Source organism: Erinaceus europaeus, chromosome 13 (genome assembly GCF_950295315.1).
Source record: "Erinaceus europaeus chromosome 13, mEriEur2.1, whole genome shotgun sequence".
NCBI classification, from domain to species: Eukaryota; Metazoa; Chordata; class Mammalia; order Eulipotyphla; family Erinaceidae; genus Erinaceus; species Erinaceus europaeus.
In genome coordinates this window covers 48,071,648-48,098,671 of record NC_080174.1, presented here as the reverse complement: position 1 = coordinate 48,098,671, position 27,024 = coordinate 48,071,648, and the positions used below count along the sequence as shown (strand labels likewise).

The window sequence follows — 27,024 nt, the reverse complement described above, 5'->3', positions numbered from 1 at the left end:
CAGACTCGCCACTGTCCCGTCATCATGTTCATCCACCCCCAAAGCCTGGGTCTCCACGCGTGGGTGGGAGATGAGGTGACAAAGCTGCCATCACCAGGACTCTGCCCAGGTTCCCAGCCCTCCTCCTGCTGGTCCTGACTTGCTCTGGGCCAAGCACAAAGCCCCCTTCTGTGAGAAGCACCACGGGCACTAGCCACAGAGGAGGTTCACAATGGAGGGGGACCATTGATGTATCTGAGCATGAAGTGGAAGGAGTGAGCGGGCAAAGTTGTTGGCAGGGCGCAGCTGTAGTCCTTTTCAGACATGCGGACCAGGCAGGCCAGCCCCATGAGGAGCAACAGCAGGAGCTGTAGGGGGAGCATCGGCTCGGAGAACCCTGCACAGGAAGGCTCTGCAGCGGTGAGAGGCAGCTGGAGCTGGTCGAGGCTCAGAAAGGAAGGAAGAGGAGCCACTTCTTCTGGACCTGAGAAAGAACCGACACAGATCACACAAAGATCTTAGAGGCTGGCTGGCTGCTGTGGTCTCACTTCTTTGCCATCCAGGAAGCTACAGGAGACTGCCCAATCCATCCCCTGCCCTGGCAATCATTGGCCATGTGCCCTGGGGCATCTCCCCCACTCAGAAAGTGAACTTTGGCTTGGAAACTGCACTGATGACAGATAAGCATAGAGTCAGTCAATACGAGGGGGCTGACTGGGGGATCATTTAATTTGGTCAAGTACACACACGTTCTGCCCACAAAGATAACTGCTCTGCACACATCCTCCCAGTACCAGTGAAGTCAATCTCAAATCACTCCAGTGTGGACGTTTGATGTGGTGCCTTTTTGGTTTAAAGCTACCAAAGGATAGGCTGAGGATGTAGGCAACGTCAGTTGAGGTCCAAATTGTAGGAAGCCTCCCAGTGAGCCTCTCGGCTGTGCCAAACCCGCCCCACCTGGCGGCAAAGATGAGAAGAGCCTTTGCCATTTTGCACAGACCCCTAAAGCTTCATGAACCTTTGGCTGTACCCTGGGTTCATATTGCACTGAATCAGCATTTTGCCCTGATGACAGTGGGTTTCAAAGCTGTTGACTCAATCCCAGAATGCAGGTGTTGAGTGGCGTCCTTCCTCGGCTGAGCCTATCCATCATTAGTTCTGTGCTGTGGGGAAACAGACACACTTTTTCTAAAGGAAGGTGGGCTAGTCATTTCAGAGGCTTCTTTGTCAAAGAAATGTTATTCCTTTAACATTTAAACAATGTTTTGGAAGTAGACTTGAGTTATAGAATGTGAGAGAACGAGAGAGAGAGAGAGAGAGAGAGAGAGAGAGGAAGAGGCTGACCCTGAGATACTAAGTACAGAGCCAGGTTTGGGGTGGGGATTTATTATTTCTTTGTGAGCACCTCTAACTTTTTTTTAATTATGATTCAGTATTGGATAAAGACAGAGAGAAATTGAGAAGGGGAGAGACAGAGAGATACCCGCAGCACTGCTTAATCATTTGTGAATTTTTTGCACCGTAAGGTGAAGACCAGGGGTTTGAATGTGGGTTCTTGTGCACTGTAATGTGTGCGCTTAACCAGGCACACCACCACCTGACCACCCCCTCACTGTTCTGTGAGGCCATTAACGGAAAAGATGCAGGCAGAACTGTGATTTTAAGAGGTATTTTGTAAGGGCCAGGTGGTGGTGCACCTGGTTGAGTGAACACATTACAGTGCACAAGGACCCAGGTTCAAGCCCTGGTCCCCACCTGCAAGGAGAAAGCTTCATGAGTGGTGGAGCAGGGCTGCAGATGTCTCTCTGTCTCACTCCCTATCTCCCCCTTCCCTCTCGATTTCTGACTGTCTCTATCCAATAAATAAATACAGTGAAAAAAATGTAAAAAGAGGCATTTTGTACACACACACACACACACACACACACACACACACAAGCAACAGGAAGGAGAGAGGAAGCTGTAATGAGGAGACACATTCTATCATGTCTAGCACAGTTCTAGAAAGCTCTTAGTGCCACTAAGCTTAAGGATAATGGGAAAAAGAGGCAATGTGAAATCTGCATGACTGCCCCGTGTGTTTTTCTTATAAGAAAACATTAACTGGATGAAGGGGCTCTGGCTGTGATATGGGAATAGGCAGTGGTGTAGCTGGTTGAAAGCACACACTACCTTGTGCAAGGACCTGAGTTCAACTCCCAGCTCTCTCTACCTACAGTGTATATGTGGGTGGGTTGGTGGGGGGGGGGAGTTTCACCAGGGGTAAAGTAGGACTGTAGGTGTCTCTCTTTATCTCCCTCCCTTCCCAATTTTATTTCTGTCCTACCAAGTAAAACTAAGAGGGGAAGAAATAAAAAATAAGAATACAAGGAAAAAGATGATTGTTAGGAGTGATGGTTTCATAGTGTAGGCACTGAGCCCCAGCAATAATCTTGGTGATGATAAACACAAAACAAAATAAGCAGAAAAAAAGAGATAGATAGAGAGAGAGAGAGAGAGATATGATTCCCTTAAGTGGGGACAGACAGCTAGTTAACACCCTTATCAAGATACCAAAGAAATATGGGTGGTGGCTGACTGGTTCTGCACAAGTATCAAGCAGCTTCCAGAAAGGAACATGTTTGGTTCCAACTTAAGACAACACTGTACTATCTGAAGGGATGTGTCTCTATTTTAGATATCATGAAAAAAGGTGCCTTGAGATGGGAAATAACTGGCTCAAGGTTATACAGCACCCATATGGCAAAACAAAGATTTCAACCTTGGGATAGGAACCCAAGAACTGGGACTCTATGGAGACAGTGAATGGCCTGCCCTGAGTTCCACCACTAAAGGAAGAGACGCAGCAGGCACGTGAGGTAGCAAAATTCTTGCCTGCTCTACGTCCCGTGATGTTTTATAGGTTGATGACATGAGGCACAACCATCCAGCTCACAGATATATCACACGTAGAAACGATGACTTGTGCCCTAAGATGTGCTTTATGTATAAAATAAACAGCTGTAAGGGTGGGGGAGATAGCATAATGGTTATGCAAACAGACTTTAATGCCAGATATTCTAAGATCCCAGTTTCTATCCCTCATAAGCAAGAGCTAAGTGGTACACTCCACTTTTTTTTTTTTTTTTTTTTTTGCTCATGAAGGAATATAAACTCCAACTCTATCAGGACCTAGAGAAAGAAGTAGACAAAAACAAAACAAACAAACAAACAAAAACGATACCCAAAAGTAGTAACAGATGTGACTTAGAAAAGAAGAAAAAAAAGGAAGGAGTCTAAGCTTCAGAATGAAGCCTTAGTCCACTGTATTAGATCACAGGTGACTCTTCCTTCACCTTCCTGGGAAGAGGGCTGAAATCAACTTCCACTGTGACACACTAGGGCTTTGAATAATGTTGCTGCCGATTTGCTGTGGTGATCTGAAGTCAAAACTAACAAGCAGCAACTACCAGCTAGACCACCATTAGCAATACTGCTATTGACAATGTGACTCTTAAACATGCCAACTCTAAAGCTACAATCATGAAAGCAGTTGCGAGGAACATTCAGACAAGTGTTTTTTAAATGCTAATCATCTGAAGGCATCTCAGGGAGCTATCTGTCATTGACCTAGCTAGGGAAGTTCTAGGGGCCGGGTGGTGGCACACCTGGCTAAGTGTACATGTTACAATGCACAAGGACCTGGGTTCAAGCCCCTACCTGCAGGGGGAGAAGCTGCAGAAGCGGAGAAGCAGTGCTGCAGGTGTCTCTCTGTCTCTCCTCTATCACCCTATCTCTTATCAAATACAGACAGATTTAAACAATCTAAAAAAGGGGAAACTCTAGAGGCCGATTTATCACAATTCTTTGACTGGATATTTCATTAATTTTAAGGACTCGGGGTCTAATTCTAGAAAATTGCAGAGTACATATTGACATCGACACATATCTAGGCTTAGAATACTGCCTCAGAGGAAAAAGAAAACAAGACACAACAGTGACCAAAGATCAAACTGGAATAGACAGCAGGCAAGAAGCTGACATGACTATTATCTGAGTTCAAACAATGACAAAAAAAAAAATAGTAGAATAAACCTTCCCTTCCAATTAACATTCAGTTTCTCCCCCATTCAATTAGTCTCCTCTCTTGGGATGAATATGTATCTCTCTACCTTTTTCTCACTGTTAATTGCTGGTGTCAAAATTTGAAACGACCTGTGCTTTTACTGGAACCTTTCCAAATCATTGGACGAGTGCAAGATCAAACACACAGTAGCCTCTGTGAAGGAGCCAGGACCACCTGGGGTGTGAGCAGACTTCATCCCTTCCCAGCAAGCTCTGCATTGTAATGTTGAGGTTGGGTGCACCCCACCCCAAATGGAGCTGCCAAGGAGTCAGTCTAACCCAAGAATGTTCAGTCACAATCAAGGGCTTTGAGGAAGTTTGCTGTTGGGGTGCAGACCCATTTGTCTCCCTGGCCCCCCCTGCTCCCCTCCCCAGCAAGGTGAGCATTGTGCTCAGATGAGTGTTAATCAACAGTGCTGGACAGAGCAGAGTCGAAAGGCATTCTGAGAGGTGTCCCAGGAACAAGATGGCTGCTACTGCTGTAGAGCCCTGTGAGGAGACATAGTGAAGCATCCGCAGTCCTGAGACACCAAGACCGACATTTTCAGAAGACCTGGGCAGCTGTTTGCAAGCATGGAAGAAGAGACCAAGTTGGGGGGGGGGGGGCTATTGATGTTGCCTTAAGACAGAAGTTGTGTTTTTTATTACCATCATGTAGGTCAACCAACCAAAGCAGTTGTTACTGGGATATCCTATACAGAATGTACTGGGGTTACCCCATCTCAGTTCAGGCCACATAGGCAGCTTGTGGGGACAGGATAAGTTGCATTTAATACCACCTTCTGCCTACCTACAACACACGCTGTGCTTTTTTTTTTTTTATGGAGTTAAGATAACAGAGCCTCTTACTATCCTTTACGTCCCTTACTATCTTTTTTTTCTTTTTTTCACTTGAATCTCATTGAATATTTTGACAATAATAAAACAAAAATCAACAGCCAAATCTGTTCAAACCAAACTAAAAGTTTTTTTTTTTTTTTAAAGTATCTTCAAACCAGACAGTAGCCCTAATTACATTCTGGATAACTTTTGTTGAAGGGGAAATGAACAGATTTTGTTTTTAAATGGCTGTTTCTTTTGGCTCCCAGTCAGAAAGCCTAAATCCTCACTGGGGGGTCATTTCAAGTTTGGTTCTCCACTTCCAAGTCCCCTAACCCTTTTCTTCTGGGGACAGATTCCTGCTCTTCTGAGGAGATATTCCCAGAGGGATAAAGTACTTGAACAGAGAAGGGCTTTGATTAGAATGAAACATCAATTGGTAGAAAATCTTTTTCCTTCTAGCAAGTCATTGGGAAAAACATGAACTGTTTAGCATGAGGGAAGCGACACAGACATCACATGGACGATGAAGAAGGCACAGTACTGCTGGTGCAGAGACTGGGGCTGGGGGCATAGGAAGCAGGGTGGGGGGCTGCAGGGCAGGCAGGAATCACAAAGTGGTGGGGCTGTAGGGAGGCTTCCTGGGAAAGAGACCCCAGTTGCCCTGGTGTTTCTGAGGTGTCAGGAGAGTGAGTGAGTGAGTGAGTAACTGTACTGGCAGAAGAAAACTCTGCAGAGAAGCCCAAGAAAGAAGGTGACTCCGTCATTGTGATATGAACACCCAATTCGGATTGGCCTTGTGAGGTGTCCAAACCCACAATCTAGATAAAACATGAAGAGAAATTTAAAAAGGCTGGTTGTGGGGGGGGGGTTAGTCTTTTTTATTCAGATATGTGGGTTCCAGGAGTGGTAGAGGGATTCATTACTCTATCACCCTGTCTTTTTCTAGAATCTAGAAAGAAAGAGGATGATGAAAACCTGATATGAATCAAATGATGGACGTGCTGTCAGTTACACAGAATCTTCCTATTCACCCTTAGTAGTTTGTGAAGGAAAGTACCGGGCAGCCTATTGGGGAGTCAAGCAAAATTTGCAGGGGGGTGAGGGGACAGTTTCCTTGTTCTATTCCCTGAGATTTACTTGCATTTTTCCACTTAGAAAAATATTTTCCAGTTTATGAGGAAAGGGCGTGGATCACAATGAATCGTTATTTCTCAACTAGCCTGAGGCCGACCTGAGATAGGTCTATCTAAATTAATGGGCAATTTTCATCATCCTCTTAGGACTCTAGAACAGTGTGGAAACCAGGAGAAAAAGGTACCTGCTATGTGGACTGCTGACAGAGGGTCCAGGCTGTGAGAGACTACATTTGCCTCGTGGCTGTTCGCAATGAACAGGGGGTAAAGAAAGAAGAATGTTCAGTCCAGGCAAATAAAGACAAGCTACTGATGAAAATTAAACTAAAAGTGTAGCAAAGTAAAAACAAATCAAATAAAACAATCAGTATCCAGGAATTAAGGAAACTGGCTTTTCTTTGACAAGGAAATATATTTGTATACTTAACATCTACATTATTGCTTGTTGGCTAAACGTCCTAAATTGTGATTCAGGAATTCACACCAGAGTAGGTGTGTTGTACTCTACATTTTATGGTAGAAACACAAATGCTTCTATATTAGTCAAGATTACTCAGATTTATTTGCAGTGGATACAGAATTCACTATGCTATGGACTATGCATTTCCAATAAACTTTCCATATTTCCCATATGTAACTGAAACAGTACTAAAACTCTTCATAGAGAAAAACAATATTAACCCTGATATGAATTGTTCTTTGTCAAGTAATAAAGACTGAGTAAGTTAAAAACTGGTGAAATTAAGACTTAAAATTTGATTTGAAAAGCCAGTGTTCCTTCACATTCTTAAACCAGGATCTATAGGAAACTAGTGAATGTTGTTAAAAGAATTATAACATCGACCAGCATCAAACTTAAATTTCTAACAAAAGCACTACAAATGCAACCAAGACTTCTAAAAACTAAGGAAAATGGAATGATGATAAAAATGAATATAATCATGAAGCTGGACAAAATAAAATAACAAAACAAACAAAAGAAACAAGCTTCTAATTACACAGAGAAACTAAGGCAGAGAGGGGTCAGGGACAGAGTTTGTCCTTTCGTCCTTATTGTGTTTCTCATAGACTAGACGTTGTGGGTGGGTCCTTGTGTGTTGCCACCATTTTGGGAGGGGGCCAGTATCATTGATGAAAACCTGCAGGAGCTGCTACTCTAGAGTCAGCAAAATCTCCACTTGCCTCAGAAATTCACTGGTCTCATGAGACAGTGACATTTTTGTTCAACTTCGACAGAGTGGCCCTTCTATGGAGGGACTATAGAGGTGGGCACTTGAAGGGAGGAGTCACCCCTGAGGGAACGTGAGTGCCATTCTAGAGATGGCCCTTGGAGCAATAAAAACCATTTGTAGCCCCGAAAAGCCACCACCAGTGAAGCCTTGATTCATCAGAAAAAGAGAACCACTCTTCTTGTTCCTGAATGCTTGTGGGGCAGGTGGGAGACAGGGCTGAGGAAAGAACTTTTCACTGAATCACTTGCATAGGGAGGCTCCATGGTGGCTATAGATACCATCGCTCCCCCAAATTCGAGGGGCAGAGCCAAGATGGCGACTGGAATCTAGCAGCACCTTTGGGCTCTGACATCAACTGCTAGAAAGACTTGAAATCCTGGCCTTCAGCGGGACAAGCAAGGAGGCATCCTAAAGGTAGACCAAGGAGGTGATTATAATTCAGTTTGGGTTAAAAATTAGAACAAAAAGAAAGGAAATTTCTTGATTATTTCTCTCAGCCCCCATCTCCCCATAACCAGACCCCAGGGGTAGGAAGCTGCTGCTAGTAGGCTCCCCATGGAGCTCCTTTCTTTACCAAGATTCCTGGCCCACCAGGGTGCCATTAAACCCTGCTTCCAAATTTCTAGGCTATGTCTGTTGTTCCTCTGAGTAAGGGACTTAGACCTATTCAAGTGACAATTAGCTGATCAAGCAAGCCTCACCCAGCCTGCTTGAAAGTTTTTTTTTTTCTTTTTTTCACGTTTGTTTTGTATTGTGTGTTCTTTCTCAATCAGTTGTCTAGACTAAATGTACATAGGCTAACAGGGGGCTATCCAAGCTGTAGACCCACTGCTTGGGCTTTTTACTCTGTTCTATTTTACAAATACTATTATATATACACGCATATCCCTTCCCCCCTCAGGTAACCAACTTTAACTCTTAGTATACTTTCCATTGCTAGACAACAAGAATTATCACCCACTGTGAGAGAAACTTGTCTCACTTTTCATACCTCCGATATACACTATCGCCCTTCTCCCACCTCCAAGCCAATTAAAAAAATATATATATATATATATATATATATATACACACACACACACAACTCTCCCTTTTACTGCTTTTTTTTCTGTTTCCTTTTTTTTCTTTTCTCCATTTTTCCCCCTGTCTTCCTCTCTCCCTTCCTCCACCCTCTGCCTTCTGAATTCACTGATACTTATTTGTGAACTATTTCAGGGAAGAAGTCGGACTCAGGGCAGACTCTTTTTGTGTGTGTCTCTGCTCTGCTTCCCCTTCCCCTCTTGCTACCCCTAGAATCTACAGTGGACAGTAGATTTGCATAATTGTCTATTCCTGCTATCCCTTTTTTCCTTTCTCTTTCTTTTTCATTTAGATTTGGTTGCTATTTTTTCTTGAACTGGAGACATTGTGGGACTAACTGGTATTGGTTAAACTGCTTCAGTCATTGCTTTAGTTACTATTGTAATTTCTGAGGGTGGTGATTGCATTTGTCATAAAGGTATTTAGTATACTGTGGCTTGTACATAAAACAAAGCAACTGAGGAACAACAGAACATAAAAATAAAAAAGCACATTAAAAATGGGCAGATCAAGAGCAAATAAAACTGCTAATACAATGAATGGAGACAAGAGCCTAGAAGAAACTACAAATCAGCCAGAAGTAATCACAGATAAGAAAAGCATGCAAGCAATAATAAATTTATTAATCACAGAAATGAAAACAACTTTGGAGGAAAGGAATAGCAGTATGAGGGAAACAACAGATGAGACCCTCAAGGAAAATACTAACTACCTTGAGGCAATTGGAGAACTGAAAGCTGAAATAGCTGTAATGAAGAAAGCAGCCGAGGGAAGAGAAAGCAGACTAGCAGAAGCAGAAAACAGAATTAGCCAGACAGAGGATGAGCTAGAGAAAACTAAGAAAGAGGTGAAAGAGCTCAAAAAGATTGAGAGACACTGAAAACAACAACAGAGACATATGGGATGATCTCAAAAGAAGTAACATTCGTATAATTGGCCTGCCAGAGGAAGAAAGAGAGGAAGGGGAAGCAAGCATTCTAGAGGAAATTATAGAAGAAAACTTCCCAGACCTGAATAACAGAAAGGACATCAAGATTCAAGAGGCCCAGAGAGTCCCAAACAGAATCAACCCAGACCTGAAGACACCAAGACACATCATAGTCACAATGAGAAGAAGTAAGGATAAAGAAAGGATCCTGAAGTCTGCAAGAGAGAAACAAAAAGTCACATACAAGGGAAAACCCATAGATTATCTGTAGACTTCTCCACTCAAACTCTAAAAGCCAGAAGGGAATGGCAAGATATCTATCGAGCCCTGAATGAAAAAGGATTTCAACCAAGGATAATACATCCTGCTAGACTTTCATTCAAACTAGATGGAGTCATCAAAACCTTCTCAGACAAACAACAGTTAAAGGAAGCAACTATCACCAAACCGGCCCTTAAAGAGGTTCTAAAAGACCTCTTATAAACAGGAACATCACTATAATACTTGCAACACATCAAATAAAAGCTTGTTGAACAATGGCACTATAACACATTAAACCCATAATATCAGTAAATGTCAATGGCTTAAACTCACCCATCAAAAGGCACAGAGTGGAAGGATGGATCAGAAAACATAACCCAACCATATGCTGCTTGCAAGAATCCCACTTGACCCAACAAGACAAACACAGACTTAACGTGAAAGGATGGAAAACTATCCTACAGGCTAATGGACCACACACAAAAAAAGGCAGGAACAGCCACTCTCATCTCTGACACAATCGATTTTAAATTAAATAAAGGAATAAAAGATAGGCACGGTCATTACATAATGATTAAAGGATCAATCAGCCAAGAAGATATAACAATTATTAACATCTATGCACCCAATGAGGGACCATCTAAATACATCAAACACCTTCTCAAAGAACTTCAAAAATACATCAATAGTAATACAATAATAGTGGGAGACGTTAACATCCCACTCTCACACTTAGACAGATCAACAAAACACAGAATCAACCATGAAACAAGAGAATTAAATGAAGAGATGGACAGACTAGACCTCTTGGACATTTTCAGAGCTCTTCACCCCCCTAAAATTGGAATACACATTCTTTTCAAATCCACAAAACACATACTCAAGGACAGACCACATGTGAGGCCACAAAGACAGCATCAATAAATTCAAGAGCATTGAAATCATCCCAAGTATCTTCTCAGACCACAGTGGAGTAAAACTAACATTTAACAACAAACAGAAAATTATTAAAAGTCACAGAATCTGGAAACTAAACAACATACTGCTTAAGAACCACTGGGTCAGGGAGACACTCAAGCAGGAAATACAAATGTTCCTGGTAACAAATGAAAATGATGACACAACCTATTAAAATATTTGGGACACAGCTAAAGCAGTACTGAGAGGGAAACTCATAGCCATACAATCACATATTAAACAACAAGACAAAACCCAAATAAACAACCTTACTTAGCACCTTAAGGACTTAGAGGAAGAGGAACAAAGGAACCCTAAAGCAACCAGAAGGACAGAAATCACTAAAATTAGAGCAGAAATAAACAACATTGAAAATCAGAGAACCATACAGAAGATCAATGAAGCCAAATGTTGGTTCTTTGAAAAACTAAACAAGATTGACAACCCCCTAGCCAGATTCACTAAACAAAAAAGGGAGAAGACTCAAATTCATAGAATTGTAAACGATAGAGGAGATATCACAACTGACACCACAGAAATCCAGAAAACCTTGCGAGACTTCCATGAAGAACTATACGCCACCCAGCTAGAAAATCTGGAAGAAATGGAAGAATTCCTAAAAGCATATGCCCTTCAAAAATGAACCAAGAAGAACTACAAAACCTAAATGCACCAATCACAGACAAAGAAATCGAAACTGTCATTTAGAATGTCCCCAACAACAAAAGTCCTGGACCAGATGGCTTCACAAATGAATTCTACAAAACCTTCAGGAAACAGTTAATACCCATATGCCTAAAGCTTTTCCATAAGCTCGAAGAAACAGGGACACTCCCTTCCACTTTCTATGAAGCCAACATCACTCTGATACCCAAAGCAGATAGAGACACAACAAGAAAGGAAAACTACAGACAAATATCTGATGAACATAGATGCCAAAATATTAAAGAAGATCTTGGCCAACCGGATACAAAAGCACACCAAAAAGATTGTTCATCACAACCAAGTGGGATTCATCCCAGGAATGCAAGGCTGCTTCAACATCGGTAAGTCAATCAATGTCATTCACCACATCAATAAAAGCAAAGCCAAAAACCACATGATCATCTCAATAGATGCAGAGAAAGCCTTTGACAAAATCCAACACCCATTCATGCTCAAAACTCTACAAAAAATGGGAATAGACGGGAAATTCCTAAAGATAGTGGAATCCATATATAGCAAACCAACCACCAACATCATACTCAATGGACAGAAGTTGAAAGCATTTCCCCTCAGATCAGGGACTAGATAGGGCTGCCCACTATCACCATTACTCTTCAACATAGTGTTGGAAGTTCTTGCCATAGCAATCAGGCAAGAGAAAGAAATCAAAGGAACACAGATTAGAAGGGAAGAAGTCAAGCTCTCACTATTTGCAGGTGACATGATAGTATACATAGAAAAACCTAAATAATCCAGTAGAAAACTACTGGAAGTTATTAGGCAATATAGCAAGGTATCAGGCCACAAAATCAATGTACAAAAATCAGTGGCATTTCTCTATGCAAACACTAAAACTGAAGAAGAAGACATCCAGAAATCACTCCCATTCACTGCTGCAACAAAATCAATAAAATACCTAGGAGTTAAGCTGACCAAAGAAGTGAAAGACTTGTACACTGAAAACTATGAGTCACTCTTCAAAGAAAGAGAAACTGATACCAAGAAATGGAAAGACATCCCATGCTCATGGATAGGAAGAATAAATATCATCAAAATGAATATTCTCCCCAGAGCCATATACAAATTTAATGCGATACCCATCAAAGTTCCACCAAGCTTCTTTCAGAAAATAGAACAAAAAATACATTCATTTCTCTGGAACCAGAAAACACCTAGAATTGCCAAAACCATGCTGAGGAAAAGAAACAGAAATGGAGGCATCACACTCCCAGATCTCAAACTATATTATAATGCCATCATCACCAAAACAGCCTGGTACTGGAACAAAAATAGGCACACAGACCAGTGGAACAGAATTGAAAGCCAATATCTAAACCTCCACACCTATGGACATGTAATCTTTGATAAGGGGCCCAAAGTATTAAATGGAAGAAGGAGACTCTCTTCAATAAATGGTGCTAGGAAAACTGGGTTATAACATGCAGAAGAATGAAACTGAACCACCTTATCTCACCAGAAACAAAAATCAACTCCAAATGGATCAAAGACCTGGATGTCAGACCGGAAACTATCAAATACTTAGAGGAAAACACTGGTGAAACACTTTCCCACCTAAACCTCAAGGACATCTTTGATGAAACAAACCCAAATGCAAGGAAGACTAAAGCAGAAACAAACCAGTGGAACTACATTAAATTGAAAAGCTTCTGCACAGCCGAAGAAACACAAACAAAGAGACCCCTCACAGAATGGGAGGAGATCTTCACATGCCAAACATCAGACAAGAGACGAGTCACCAACATATACAGAGAACTCAGCAAACTTAGCACCAAAAAAGCAAATGACCCCATCCAAAAATGGGCAGAGGATATGAACAGAATATTCACTTCAGAGGAGATCCAAAAGGCTAACAAACATATGAAGAACTGTTCCAGGTCGCTGATTGTTAGAGAGATGCAAATAAAGACAACATTGTGATACCACCTCACTCCTGTGAGAATGGCATATATCAAAAAGGACAGCAGCAACAAATGTTGGAGAGGCTGTGGGGACAGAGGAACCCTTCTACACTACTGGTGGGAATGTAAATTGGTCCAGCCTCTCTGGAAAACAGTCTGGAGAACTCTTACAAGGCTAGACATAGACCTTCCATATGACCCAGTAATTCCTCTCCTGGGGATATACCCCAAGGATTCCATAATGCCCAACCAAAAAGATGTGTGTACATCTATGTTCGTAGCAGCACAATTCATAATAGCTAAAACCTGGAAGGAACCCAGGTGCCCAACAGCAGATGAGTGGCTGAGAAAGCTGTGGTACATATACACAATGGAATACTATGCAGCTATTAAGAACAATGAGCCCACCTCATCTGACCCATCTTGGACAGAGCTAGAAGGAATTATGTTAAGTCAGCTAAGTCAGAAAGATACAGATGAATATGGGATGTCCCCACTCATCAACAGAAGTTGAGAAAGAAGAACAGAAAGGGAAACTAAAATCGGGATCTGATTAAATCGAGATCAGGGCACCCATGTAAAAACACTGTGGTGAAGGGGAGGGTGGCCATTGGGCTTCCTGGCATGGTGGAGGGTGGGGGGCAGGGGTTGGTGGTGGGGATGGGACACCGTCTTTTGGTGGTGGGAGTGATGTTTATGTGCAATCCTATTAAAGTGCAAACTTTATATAAACCACTATTTAATTAATATCAGAGGCGAAAAACTGATGATATGTCTAGAACTTCTTAAAACACAGACTGAGTCTTTTTAATACATAGGCTGTCTTTGATAAGTTCTCTCCCAAAAGCCTAACCAGGGAGAACAGAAGCAACCAACAACACAGCTATATACAAGATGCTGGGTACTATACCCCAAACCCTATCAAAGGGACTTTCCAAAGTTAACCCTATCACCAAATAATGCGATGATAACAATAACTATCCATTGTCTTCTTGAACCCTAAGACAATAGGAACCTCACATTTCCACTATAGAGCCTATATTTCCCCCAGTCCATGAACCTTAGGGTGGGGCCCACTTTTCTGCATGCTGCTCTCAATTCAAATCAAATAATATTCCATCCGCGGATCGCAACCTAATCAACACAGAGAGTGCCACCCCAGCATGCTTCACTTCAGACTGTGACCAGAGACTTCAGGTGTGGAATGACAACCCTTCAGCTTCATCACTCGGGTGAGACCTTTCCTTTCATAGTATTCTCTAATTCCATTCCAGGTGTTCCACTCCCCAATAAAGTCCCCCAACCTAGATATAGTCCAGGTCCCCTGAGACAGAGCATAGGTTCACCTGTGCCCATAAACTAGGGGAAAAATATATACCTGAAAGCAGAAGTACACAAGAGCATGCAGGGAATACCCCCAACACTTTATCTGCACTATTACAGTCTTTAGGTCCATGATTCTTCAACAATTTGTTTGGCATTGTATGTTAACTCCCTTTTCAGCCACCAGGTTCCGGATGCTGACCAGACTTCCCTGGACAGACGACCCCATCAATGTGTACTGGAGCACCATTTCCTCAGAGCCCCACCCTTCTAGGGAAAGAGAGAGTCAGACTGGGAGTATGGATCGACCAGTCAACGCCCATGTTCAGCGGGGAAGCAATTACAGAAGCCAGACCTTCCAGCCTCTGCAACCCACAATGACCCTGGATCCATACTCCCAGAGAGATAGAGAATTGGAAGGCTATCAGGGGAGGGGTGGGATGTGGAGATTGGGTTATGGCAATTGTGCGGAATTGTACCCCTCTTATTCTATGGTTTTTTTAATGTCTCCTTTTTTAAATAAATAAATAAATAATTTAAAAAATCTAAAAAATTGAACCAATAATACAAAGAATTCATATGAATGAAAAAAAAGAAGAGATCACCTTTTTAAAATATCTATTTATTCCCCTTTTGTTGCCCTTGTTTTATTGTTGTTGTTGTTGGATAGGACAGAGAGAAATGGAGAGAGAAGGGGAAGTCAGAGAGAAAGATGGACACCTGCAGACCTGCTTCACTGCATGTGAAGCGACTCCCCTGCAGGTGGGTAGCCGGGGGCTTGAACCAGGATCCTTACACTGGTCCTTGTGCTTCGCGCCATGTGTGCTTAACCCGCTGTCCTACCACCCGATTCCCAAGAACATTTTCAATCCCCATCCTCGCCTTTCTTCAAGGCTGAACCCATGACAGCACTGTCCTGTCTCATGGGAAGCTACTACGGTCTCCTACACGCTACCTTTTAAACATGTCAACTATCTGTTTAAAATACTGTATTTTAGGAGCCAGGTAGTAGTGCATCTGGGTAAATGCAAACACTGCGGGGCTCAGGGACCCAGGTTCAAGCCTCAGCTCCCCATTTACAGGGGGAAATCTTCATGAGTGGTGAAGCAGGGCTGCAGGTATCTCTCTGTCTCTCTCTCTCTCTCTCTAGCTCCCCTACTCCTTTCAATTTCTCTTGGTTTCTATACAACAATAAATAAAAATTTAAAAACTCTTTATTTGACAGAACAGAGAGAAATTAAGGGGGAGGGAAATAGAGAGAGACAGAGACAAGATCAGAGACAGAGACAGAGAGATACATGCAGCCCTTCTGCAGCACTAGAGAAGCTTTCCCCCTGCAGGTGGGGACAGGGGCTTGAACCTGGCTCCTTGCACACAAAAATGTGTGTCCTCAACCAGAGTGGGGGCTTGAACTTGGGTCCTTGTGGATGGTATTACATGGACTTAACCAGGTGTGCAACCACCCTGCCCTCAATATTTTTTTTCATTTTTTTTCTTTCAATTTTTATTTGATAGGACAGAGAGAAACTGAGAGGGGAGTGGAGATAGATAGGGAGAGAGAAAGATAGACACCTGCAGACCTGCTTCACCGCATGTGAAGTGACTCCCCTGCAGGTGGGGAGCCGGGGGCTCAAACCAGGATCCTGACACAGGTCCTTGCGCTTTCTGCCATGTGCGCTTAACCCGCTGTGCTACCACCTGACTCCCCCTCTCTAACATTACTAACAGACTCTATTCAATAAATAAATAAAGATAATAAAAAATAAAAAAGAGAGAGTCAGACAGAGGGAGAGAGAAAATGACACCACACACGCCTGCTGTATCCAGATGAGGGGAACCAGGCCAGAACCGGGACTCATGCTCGGCTGGGAGTCCCGCTCCTGGCTGCGCTGTCTCACCTCTGATGGAGTGTTGGTGCTGAGGACTCACACGACTTAGATCTTGTTAAACCTACAGTTGCATGCTCTTTTTTTCATAGTTTGATGGCAGATGTAGCTTTTTCTACCATAGAAACAGAAGACACCGGGACACTTTTCTCTAGGGGAGGTTGGAAAGGAGTCTCCGAACTTGTGCGGAGAGATGGGCCTTCGCAATTTTTCCTGACCCCGTATCTCCTGTAAGTTGCTATAAAGCCAGCCATAAAACGAAAGGAAATGTGTTTGCTGCCAGTCTATAGGTTTTGAATTTCTGCAGCCAAGCAGCCACCACATTTGCAGAGGGGACAGTGATAGCCTGTCCTGTGCATCAGTCAAACCACCCACAGGGGCATCTGAAGGCCTGTCTGCCCTACACCAGCTATGGGTCACTCGACCCCACCATGGCTTCTGCTGCCCTGCCTAGGCCTGTGTGCTACTCAGGCCCCAGGACTTACCTTCCTCCTTCATGGAGGAGCAGAGGGCTGTTGTCTGGTGATAACCTGGATTGCCAGCTTTAATTTCAACAGATGGAGTGGTTTCACTATTTGGAGATTTCTGATCAGTTGTGCATCCGTCATTGTCAAGATGTCAGAACCACTGATCCCATTGGCCTGGCAGGCAGCTGATGCATCCGGCATCTTCAGGCAGATCTGGGAGACAGGAAGAAGCAGCAAGGTGAGAAGGTTCCACAGAGTGTGAGAGGGCACCATGGGGACATTCCCAGGTGTCCCCCACCCCCACCCAGCCCAGAAGGAGAGAAGGACAAACCTCCATCCAGGTAGCCACGATTTCTTCATCCCACTGGGAGAAGCACAGACCTCGACCCCAAGTCTCCTCCAACAGAGCCTGCCTGCACACCCACAGGACTCAGGTCAGGTCACACTCACTCACACAGGGAAGCAGTCAGGGGAAATGTTTGCTATCCACAGCCCAAGGTAAGTTCTGCTCAGGCAGCATCTCAACCCTACCCTCACTTTATTTTTTTTTCCCCGAGCCCTGATCAGCTCTGGTTTATGGTGGTGCAGGGAACTGAACCTGTGACTTGGGAGCCTCAGGCATGAGCATCTCTTTGCAGAACCATTATGCTATCTACCTGTACCCCTCAACCTTCCCCTTCAGCCTTCTACACCATTCACCTAGACAGCACTGTTAACAGTCTACAGGGCCATCAGGTACATGAATGGGGCCTGACTCTCTGTGTGTCCAGGCGGCTTGCACCCTTTCTGTCTCAAGAGATGCTGGGAAAACACAATCCCCCTTTCTCCCTTCATCTAGACAGTGGACTGCTCTACTGACTGAGGAGATGGTCTCAGGCGGTGATCTCTTTAATTTGTGATGCCTGTCAGTTTAATATTGATGTGAATTGACCACATTTCTCATCTGTTCATACCATCACCATCTAACCATCCACAGAGCCCTCCCTTTCTCCTACTTCCTTATACATATATATATATTTTTTATTATTATTTCTTTTTTCCCTTTTGTTGCCCTTGTTGTTTTATTGTTGTAGTTATTATTGTTGTTGTCGTTGTTGGATAGAACAGAGAGAAACGGAGAGAGGGAGGGGAAGACAGAGAGGAGGAGAGAAAGATAGACACCTGCAGACCTGCTTCACCACCTGTGAAGTGACTCCCCTGCAGGTGGGGAGCCGGGGTTTGAACCGGGATCCATATGCCGGTCTTTGTGCTTTGTGCCTTGTGCCACCTGCGCTTAGCCCGCTGCACTACAGCCCGACTCCCACTTCCTTATTTTTTTAAGTTTTTATAAATCATCTTTATTTATTGGATAGACAGCCAGAAATTGAGAAGGTAAGGGGAGTTAGGGAGAGAGAGACAGAGACCAACCTGCAGCCCTGCTTCACCACTCGTGAAGGTTCCCCTCTACAGGAAAAACCAGGGGCTCAAACCTGGGTCCTTGCGCATGCACTGTAACATGTGTGTCATGCGTGCACCCTCCCCTACTTTCTTATATTGACAAAAAAAAGTAAAAGAATATGTGTTGATCCTCAGCAATCTTCAAAGAATGAGAGGCTCTTTTGTGAGTCAGTGTTGCAGGAAACAAGTATTCTCCTGGCCACTGGCTTCAACACTTCACAGACAAAGGTGATATGAAAAGGCTCAGGCATTCTCCTGCGTCTTAAGCCGACCAGCTCTGCTCTGAAGATTCTCAGTGACAACAAGCTGAGCCAGGAGCACTTAGACAGGTGGAGAGACGCCCACACGGTAGCCTTCACACCTGCCTTGTGGAGGATGATATGGTGACAGAGACGGACATTAAACTTAATAGACACAAATGAATATCAAGCACTTACTTTCTCTGCAACACAGTATTTCTTAGAGGTGTTGTGTCTCGGGTTCTCAAATCCTGTGCTTGTGGAGGACAGGTTTCTTCCTTAGAAGACTTGACTCTTCCATCTGTGAAGAGTCAATGGTGCCCAGAGGGAGAGAGATGAAATACCCAGTCAGTGCTTTTGGCTTCAGGTGGAGGAGGGTTTGCAGGGTGACAAACTATCATTCCCAGGCCCGAGTCTCTGGGCTAGTCAGTTAGCACAGAGACGCTCCGACGCGGTGACCCTCTGATGTGAAGGAGAGGGAAGGCATGCCGGGAAGTGATGTCAACCATGTCTCTGGATCTGAACATGTCAACACTAAGAAGGCATCTCCAGGGGCTGGGAGGTGGTACAGCTGGTTGAATAAACATGTTATGGTGCATGGGGACCCGGGTTCAAGCTCCAGATGCCCATCTGCATGGTGGCGGTGGGGGGGGGTGGAGCTTCATAAGTGGTGAGGCAGAGAGGCAGGTCTGTCTCTCTCTCCATTCCCTCACTCTCGATTTCTCTCCATCTCTACCCAATAAGTAAAATTAATAATAGAGTATGTTTTCAAATAAAAAGAAAGTATCTGTATTCTTTCCTTTTCTGTTTGGAGACCCAACAGGTGGACGACAGAGCCCACAAAGAGTGAGGGGGCATCACAGCAGGTACACAGGGAAGCCCTTGTCCTGGGGACTCATCATCTAATCTAGGGCTGCCATTTTCCTCCCTGTTGAGACCGTTAAGTGACCCCCTACTGCTGACACAGGTACCTCTGCAGCTGCTGTCACTGCCATCTTCCCACAAGCTGATGCTGATGTCATCGGTGTCTTTATGACAGCAACTATCCAGAGCTGCATGTGGCGCAGCATCACTGCGGGGACAGAACATGATCGGTAATAAATTTCATCATCCGGGGCCAGGTGGGGCCGCACCTGGTTTGGCACTCACCTCACAAGCCCCTGGTCCCCATCTGCAGGTTAAAGCTTCCCCAGTGGCGAAGCAGGACTACACTACAGGTGTCTCTCTGTCCATCTCCCCTCTCTATGCCCCTCCCCCCTCAGTTTCTAGCAGTGTCTATCAAATAAAGATAATTTTTTTAAAAGAATAAAAACATTTAAAAAATAACTAAATCTCATCATCCCAAGAACCACTCCATTTCTGCAATTTGCTCCTCAAGGTCCACTGAAAGACTTTGGGGGTCTTTTGCACAAAATGCACAGGGAATAGAGACTCTGGGAAGCCCCAAGGGAGAACTGTCTCTGGGAAACCAGGGTTCTCTCTAAGCAGAGTTCTGCTTCTAAGGAAGCCAAGAGTGTGAACAGCACAGGCTGGGAGCTCTGGGGCACACTCTGGGTCCCCTCTCCACCAGCCATGTTGCTCTTAGAGTCTCTGCCAGCTCACTTGAAGCAGGCAGGACCGGGAGGGGACAGTCACGTCTATGAGCCAGGGCTTGTCATGACAGGCTGTGCTGTCTCAGATGGGACAAGGCTTCACTGGCAGTTCTTTGGAAAAGCTAGGTGCTAGAGGTGGCATGGCTGAGCAGTTACTCCACACAGATGCTCCACCGAAGGGAAGGAAGTCTCGATGTCTTACACCTCCACAGGCCCAATGGCACCTGGGAGCACCGGCTGCCATAGAAGCCACACCGCCAGCAGCCCAACTCTTGGCAAATGCTCCCGCTGAGAACAGAGGGGCAAGGCTGGGAGGTGACCATGTGAATTGATCAAGACCCTCCATGCTTCAGGCCCTGGAGTGACTCCTTCCTCCACTAGGGGAAGCCCACATACAGGGACATAGCAGGCGCCATGGACAGAGACCCAGGGGGCTCCTTAGCCAGGGCTTTTGCACACACACACACACCCCTCTCTCAAAACATAAAAAACAGAGGCAGGGAGTTGGTTTAAAAACTGAGTACATCAGAGCCAGGCGGTAGCACAGTGGGTTAAGCACAGGTGGTGCTAAGCACAAGGACCGGCATGAGGATCCCGGTTCGAACCCCGGCTCCCCAACTGCAGGGGAGTCGCTTCACAGGCGGTGAAGCAGATCTGCAGGTGTCTGTCTTTCTCTCCTCCTCTCTGTCTTCCCCTCCTCTCTCCATTTCTCTCTGTCCTATGCAACAACGATGACATCAACTACAACAACAACAACAACAACAAAAAGACAACAAGGGCAACAAAAGGGAAGACAAATAAAAAAAATTACAAAAAAATATATAAAAAAAACTGAGTACATATATGAGGTCTTGGTTTACTCTTCAGCACAATTATATATTTCTCTCTCTCTCTCTCTCTCTCTCTCTCTCACACACACACACACACACACTAAAAGATAAAATCTTTAAAGACCAATTTGAAGAGTTGAGAGAAATGTAGTTTTTCTCAAACAGCTGAGATTATCTGCTAGGGTTCAGTTTCCTTCTGATGGGGGCAGGAATCCCGATAACCCCATTTCAATACTGTGCATTATCCTGGTTCTGAAAATTATCATTCCTAGGATTTTATCCCAGAAATGTTGTCATGTTTGACTTATGGACCACAAAGCTTTTTTTTTTTTTAAAGGGGGAGGGAAAACAAAAAGAACCAATTTCCAGAAACTGAAAGGCCGAAGCCCACGTGCTGCCCACAGAATGCTGTGGCATAGAATCACTGTGCTTACTCTCTCCCGCCTTTGTTGTGCCACCAGGCCGGTGGAGTGGCTCTCAGGGTGGAAGAGTGAGAAGCCCCACTCTCTGATACTGCTGCCTTGTGTCCTGCGGCCTCTGCTCCGGGAGCTGTCTGCTGTCAGGTGGGCAAGAGAAGGCGAGTCAGCTTCTGACAGGGGCAGACCCACCTAGGCTGCAAGGTGTGAACACACGCCTCTGTACAGCCTGACCACCGTCTTCTGGTCTTCTGCCAAGGCTACCAAGGCTTGTTGGGCTCCTGCCACTGGAACAGACTGTGGTGGGGGTGGCTCTCGGGCTAGAGGACAGGACTCGATGCCCGAGGACACAGGCTTAGTCCCGGGTGCCACGTTGGCTAATCCGCGCTCTGGTCTCTGGCTCTCAGGAAAAGGAACTGGCAGTATCTGCAGAGCCCAGGGCTCCCCAGGCCCCAGTGGCCACAGGTGGCGGCAGCGGGGTCTTTGTGACCTGCAGCTGACTTACCTGAGACGCATCCCCCACGTGAGACACAGCCCCGCTATGAACAGGCAGTGTCCCTCAACCACAGGGGTTGCTCACGGACAGGGCAGCCTCTCTCAGATGAAAAAAGGGCCAGAGGTGAGCTGCCTGGCAAGCTCCCAGGGGAGCTGAGGCAAAGAGGAGGACAGGACAGGACAGGACAGGCAGGAGATAGGCAGGAAGCAGAGCCAGAACCAGCTTCCTCCTCCTCCTGTGGGACCCTGATCCCTGCCTGTGCCTTCACTGAAAAGGTCTCCTTAAGGCACAGGAGGCAGGCAGCATAATGGCTGTGCAGAGACTCTCAGCCTGAGGCTCTGAGGTCTCAGGTTCAACCCCCAGCACCACCTTCAGCCAGATCTTAGCTCTGGGGAAGAAGAGAGAAAAGTCTCTGCCTGCTGACTTTGGTTTTACATAAATATATTATCTTTTCCCTTCTTTCCCCCTTCCTTCCCTCCTTCCTTCCCTCCTTCCTTCCTTCCTTCCTTCCTTCCTTCCTTCCTTCCTTCCTTCCTTCCTTCCTCCATCACCCCCTCACTCCCTTTCTTTCTTTCTTTTTCTTTCTTTCTCTCTTTCTTTTCTAATAGAACACTACTCAGCTCTGCTTACCTTTCCTCCTCCTCAGTCCTCCGTCCTCCTTGCTCATTCCTCTCTCCTCTTCCCTCCTCTTCTTCAGCCCTCCTCCCTCTCTCCCTCCCTCCTTCTTCCTCTCTTCCTCTCTCCTTCTCCTCCAACCTTCCTCTCCCTCAATCCTCCTCCCTCCTTCTCTTCCTCCTCCTCCTTTCTCCTCCCTCCCTCTCTCCTCTTCTGTCTTCTTCCTTCTCTCCTCTACCTTAGTTGCCCCCTTTCTCCTCCCCCTCCTGCACTCCTCTTTCACTCTTCCTTCTTCCTCCCTTCCCCTCCCTCCCTCCTAGTCTTCCTCCCTCTTCCTTTCTCCTCATTCCTCTTTTTCCTTCCAGCTCTTCTTCAGACTTCTTCCCTTCTCCCTCCCTCCTCCTCCCTCTCTCTTCCTCCTCTCTTCTCCTCCCCTTCTCTTCCTCAGTCCATCTCCCACCCCTCCCCTCCCCCACACCTCCTTCCCTCCTCTTACTCCTCCTCAGTCTTCCTCTTCCTCTTCTTCCTCCCTCCTCCTCCTTACTCCTCCCATTCTCCTCCTCCTTCCTTCCTCTTCCCCAGTCCTCCTACCCCTCTCCTCCCTCCCTCCTCCTCCTCTTCCCTTCTCCTCCTTCCCTCCTCTTCCTCAACCCTCCTCCCACCTCTCCTTTTCCTCACTCCTCCTCCCTCTCTCTCACCTCCCTTCTTCTGCTCCTCCTTCTCTCCTCTTGCTCCTCCTCATCACTCCTCCCTCCATCTTCCTCCTTCTCAGACCCCGTTCCTCTCTCTTCCTCCTCCATCCATCTTCCCTCCTCTTCTTCGCATCATCACTCCCTCCTCCTCCTCCTAGCTCTTCTCAGTCCTCCTCCCTCCCTCTCTCTCCTCCCTCCTCAACCCCCTTCTCCTCCCTCTCCTTCTCCCTTTTTCCCTCCCACCCTCTTCTACCTTCTAAGTCCTGCTCCCTCTCTTTTCCTCCACCAGCTCTCCCACCTCCTTCTTCAGTCTTCCTCAGCCCTCCTCTCTCCCTTGTCCTTCTTTCTCCTCCCTCTCCCCTCCTCTTCTTTCCCTCCTCTTCCTCTGTTCTCCTTCCCATATCCCTTCTTCCTCTCTCCCTCCGACCTCTCTTCCTCCTTCTTCCCTCCTTGTCCTCAGTCCTCCTCTCTTCCTCCCTCCTCCTCCATTCTTCTCCCTCCCTCTATACTCCCTTCCTCTAATCCTCCTTCCTTCCTCTTCCTCCTACTTGATCCTCCTCCCTCTCCCTCCTCCTCCTTCTTTCCTCCTCCTCACTCCTCCTCCCTTTTCTTCCTCCTTCCTTCTCTTCCATCCCTCCTATTCTCTGTCCTCCTCCCTCTCCTCTCTCCTTCCCTCTTTCTCTCCTTCCACCCTACCTCCTCTTCAATGCTCCTCCTTCACTCCTTTTGCCACCCTCTTCCTGCTCAGTCCTCCTCCCTCTCCTCCCTCCTTCCCTCTTTCTCTCCTTCCACCCTACCTCCACTTCAATGCTCCTCCTTCTGCCACCCTCTTCCTGCTCAGTCCTCCTCCTTCTCTCTTCCTCCTCCTTCCCTCCCTCCTCCTTTCTCCTCCCTCTCTTCTTTTCCCGCTCTCCTCTTCCTCGCCCCTACTCCCCTCCCTCCTACTCCATCCCTCTTCCTCTTGCTCCTTGTCAGTCCTCCTAACTTCAGCCTCCCTCCTTCCCTCCCTCCATCCTCCTCCCTCTCTCCTCCGCCTTCCACTTCCTTCCCTCTTCCTCAGTCTGCCTCTCTCTCTCTCTCCTTTCTCCTCCCTCCCTCTTCCTCTTCCCCCCTTCATCAGTGCTCCTCCCTCTCTCCTTCTCCCTCTTCCTCCTCCACAGTACTGCTCCCTCTCTTTCTCCTTCCTTTCCTCCCTCCTTCTCCCCTCCTCCTCCTCAGTCCTCCACTCTCCCTCCTGCTCCCTTCTCCTCCCTCTCTCCTCCTCTTCCTTCCCTCCTGTTCATCAGTTCTCCTCCCTCCCTCATCCTCTTCTTCCCTCCTCCTTTCTCCTCCCACTTTCCTCTTTTATCCTTCCTCTTTCTCAGTCCTCCTCTCTCCCTCCTCCTCTTACTCCCTTTCTCATCCCTCCCTCTCTCCTCCCTTCCCCCCACTCCTATTTCCTTCCTATTCTTCCTCTGCAGTACTCCTGCTCCCTCACACCTCCTCTTCCTCCTCCCTTCCTCTCCTCCTCCCACCTTCTCTCCCTCACTCCTCAGCCCTCCTTCTTCCCTACTCCTCCCTCCCTCTTCGTGCTCTTCAGAACTCCTCCCTCTCTCTTTCTCCTCCCTCCTACCCTCCCTCCTCCCTCTCTTTTCCTCTTCCAACCTTCCTTCACTCCTCTTCCTCTCTCTTCCTCCTCCCTCCTTCCTACCCCCTCTTCCTCTCTCCCTTCTCCTCCTTTATCCTCCTTCTCTCCTCCTCTTCCTTCCCTCTTCTTCATCAGTCCTCTTCTCCTCTCTCCTCCTCCTCCCTCCTTTCCCTCCTCCCTCCTCTTCCCTCTGTAAACCTCCTACTCAGTCCAACTGCCTCTTCCTCCCTCTTTCTTCCTCCTCCCTCCTCTTCCCTTCTATTCCTTCCTTCCTCTTTCTCAGTCCTCCCTCTCCCTCATCTTCCCTTACTCTCCCTCCCTCCTTCTTTAGTCATTCTCCCTCCTCTTTTCTTGCTCCTCCCTCCCTCCACCCTCCTCCCTCCCTCCTCCTCTCTTCCTCCCTCCTCCTAGACCGGAACTGCAGGAGGGAAGCTTCATAAGTGGTACTCTGGCTCTGATTAAAGCCCTTGAAAACAGACAAGATGGACTATCTTCTGGTGAAACTGAATTTGGGTTTTGTTCTTCCCATCAGCATGTGGTTATCCTTGGCTCCCCAGAACCAGGCATAGGCAAGATTGACCAAGCCCCAGGAGGACAAACTCTCCTGGGAAAGCATATCGCTCACACCAGGCCACTTACTAAATTAACCTACTACACAGAAGCCTGTGCCTTACTCTCCTCCTTGGCAAGGGCTAAAAATACCAGGTTAATGTTCAGTAGAGACAAACAGGAAAAGAAGGAGAAAGCAGTCAGGTTTGGTCAGATGCTGAGAGAGAATCCCAGGTAACTGAGACTTGCAGCCGGAAGAACCCCGCACTGTACAGCTCCTCTCGGAAGACCTTCTAGACCTGGAGCTCGGCCATGGGCCTTGATTCCTGAGCCGCAAGCAAGCCCAAGGAAAAGTTCTCTGAGATCAGCGGCCCTCCCTCCACTAAGGGCTCATGGAGGAAACCCCCTGGAGGCCCCTACCTGTGTATCCACAGGCTTGGGAGCAGCAGGTTTACAAGAAGCTTCTGGGCTCGTGGGGGAGTATTTGCAGTGTGCAGGGGAGACCTTACCCTTCTGTACCAACTTCAGCAATTTCACCTTCAGAACCTGCAATCAGGATCCCAGAGGGGGAGATGATAAACAGTTAACATGCAACATGTGTGATCTACAAGAGAGAAAAGCTCTACAAAATGCTCATGATAGGGCCTACTGAGAGTTCAGTTGGTATCAGGGAAACTGGGAAATGTTGTGCATCCATCTACAAATGATAGTATTTTATTTTTACGATTTTATTTATTTTTAATGTATTGATTGGGTTAATGTATTACAGGCAAGAGTAAATACAGTAGTTTAGCAAAGGCCCATCTGTCTAATTCCAGTGTGCTGACTCCATTCTGACACGATATTACAAAATAGCTAAGAATATCTTTGAGGATAGCACCAAAGTAAAGGACTCTGGAGTGGGGGGGGGGAGGTGATCATATCCCTGTGCAGTGGTGGTGGGGGGACAAGATTGGGAGTGGGAATGTTTTGCAGAAAACAGAAATATTAATCATGAACCAATATCTGCATTTTCTGTAAACCATTAATCCATCCAATAAAAAAAGTGTGAGAAAAACTCGTTTAGATTAAAAAAGAAAAGGGTCAAGTTATTGGCTCAACAGGTTAAATACACACGTTGCAGTGTGCAAGGACGTGGGTTCAAGACCCTGGTCACCACTTGCAGGGGGAAAGCTTCACGAGTGGCGAAGCAGGTCTGTGGGTGTCTCTCTGACACTACCCCTTTCTATCTCACCCTCTACTGTCATTTTCTGTCCCCATTCAGCCAATAGTAACATTAAGAAAGAAGAAAGTCTGAGAGTTATTGCTGGAACCCTAGGAGGTAGGTGAAAGCAATGCCAAGGAAGAGACACACTGTTTGCCTCAGGATTCCAGCAGGTTTCACACTGAGCAGGGGTGTTATAGCCACAGAGGCAGAGTGAGATGCCCAGCTCACACTCCTGAGTCAGAGAGGGATCCAAAACACAAAGCCAGGGCCACAAAGAATGGAAGGACATTGAGTGCTGATGTGGCCAGGGGGCAGAGGTTGGGCTACTGCGCGGGACGGTTATCTAAAGTGGACCGCGGCACCAAGCTCTGAGTCTCCTGTGAGTGAGACTCCTGTCTCCACCTCAAGTTTCACCTGGTGCTCATCAGCTTACCAAGGGCTGGGTGTGAGCCCAGCCTCGCTGTGGAAAGCCACCGCTCTTAGATTTTTCAAGATTCATCCCAAATGCTGCTGTCACATAGATTCTAC

At 46.1% G+C, this 27,024-nt stretch overlaps 1 protein-coding gene across 1 annotated transcript; it reads right to left on the bottom strand.

Moving 5' to 3' along the window:
* Window positions 1–362: 362 nt before the first annotated feature.
* On the bottom strand, window positions 363–26,995 carry LOC132542371 (uncharacterized). The gene is made up of 8 exons (XM_060204943.1): window positions 26,930–26,995; window positions 25,710–25,835; window positions 21,329–21,450; window positions 19,444–19,544; window positions 18,671–18,773; window positions 17,128–17,209; window positions 16,815–17,009; window positions 363–463 (listed from the first exon to the last, which is right to left on the bottom strand). Exons 1-7 carry the CDS (start codon window positions 26,993–26,995, stop codon window positions 16,824–16,826), a joined length of 786 nt encoding a protein of 261 aa, XP_060060926.1. The 3' UTR covers window positions 363–463; window positions 16,815–16,823.
* Window positions 26,996–27,024: the final 29 nt, after the last annotated feature.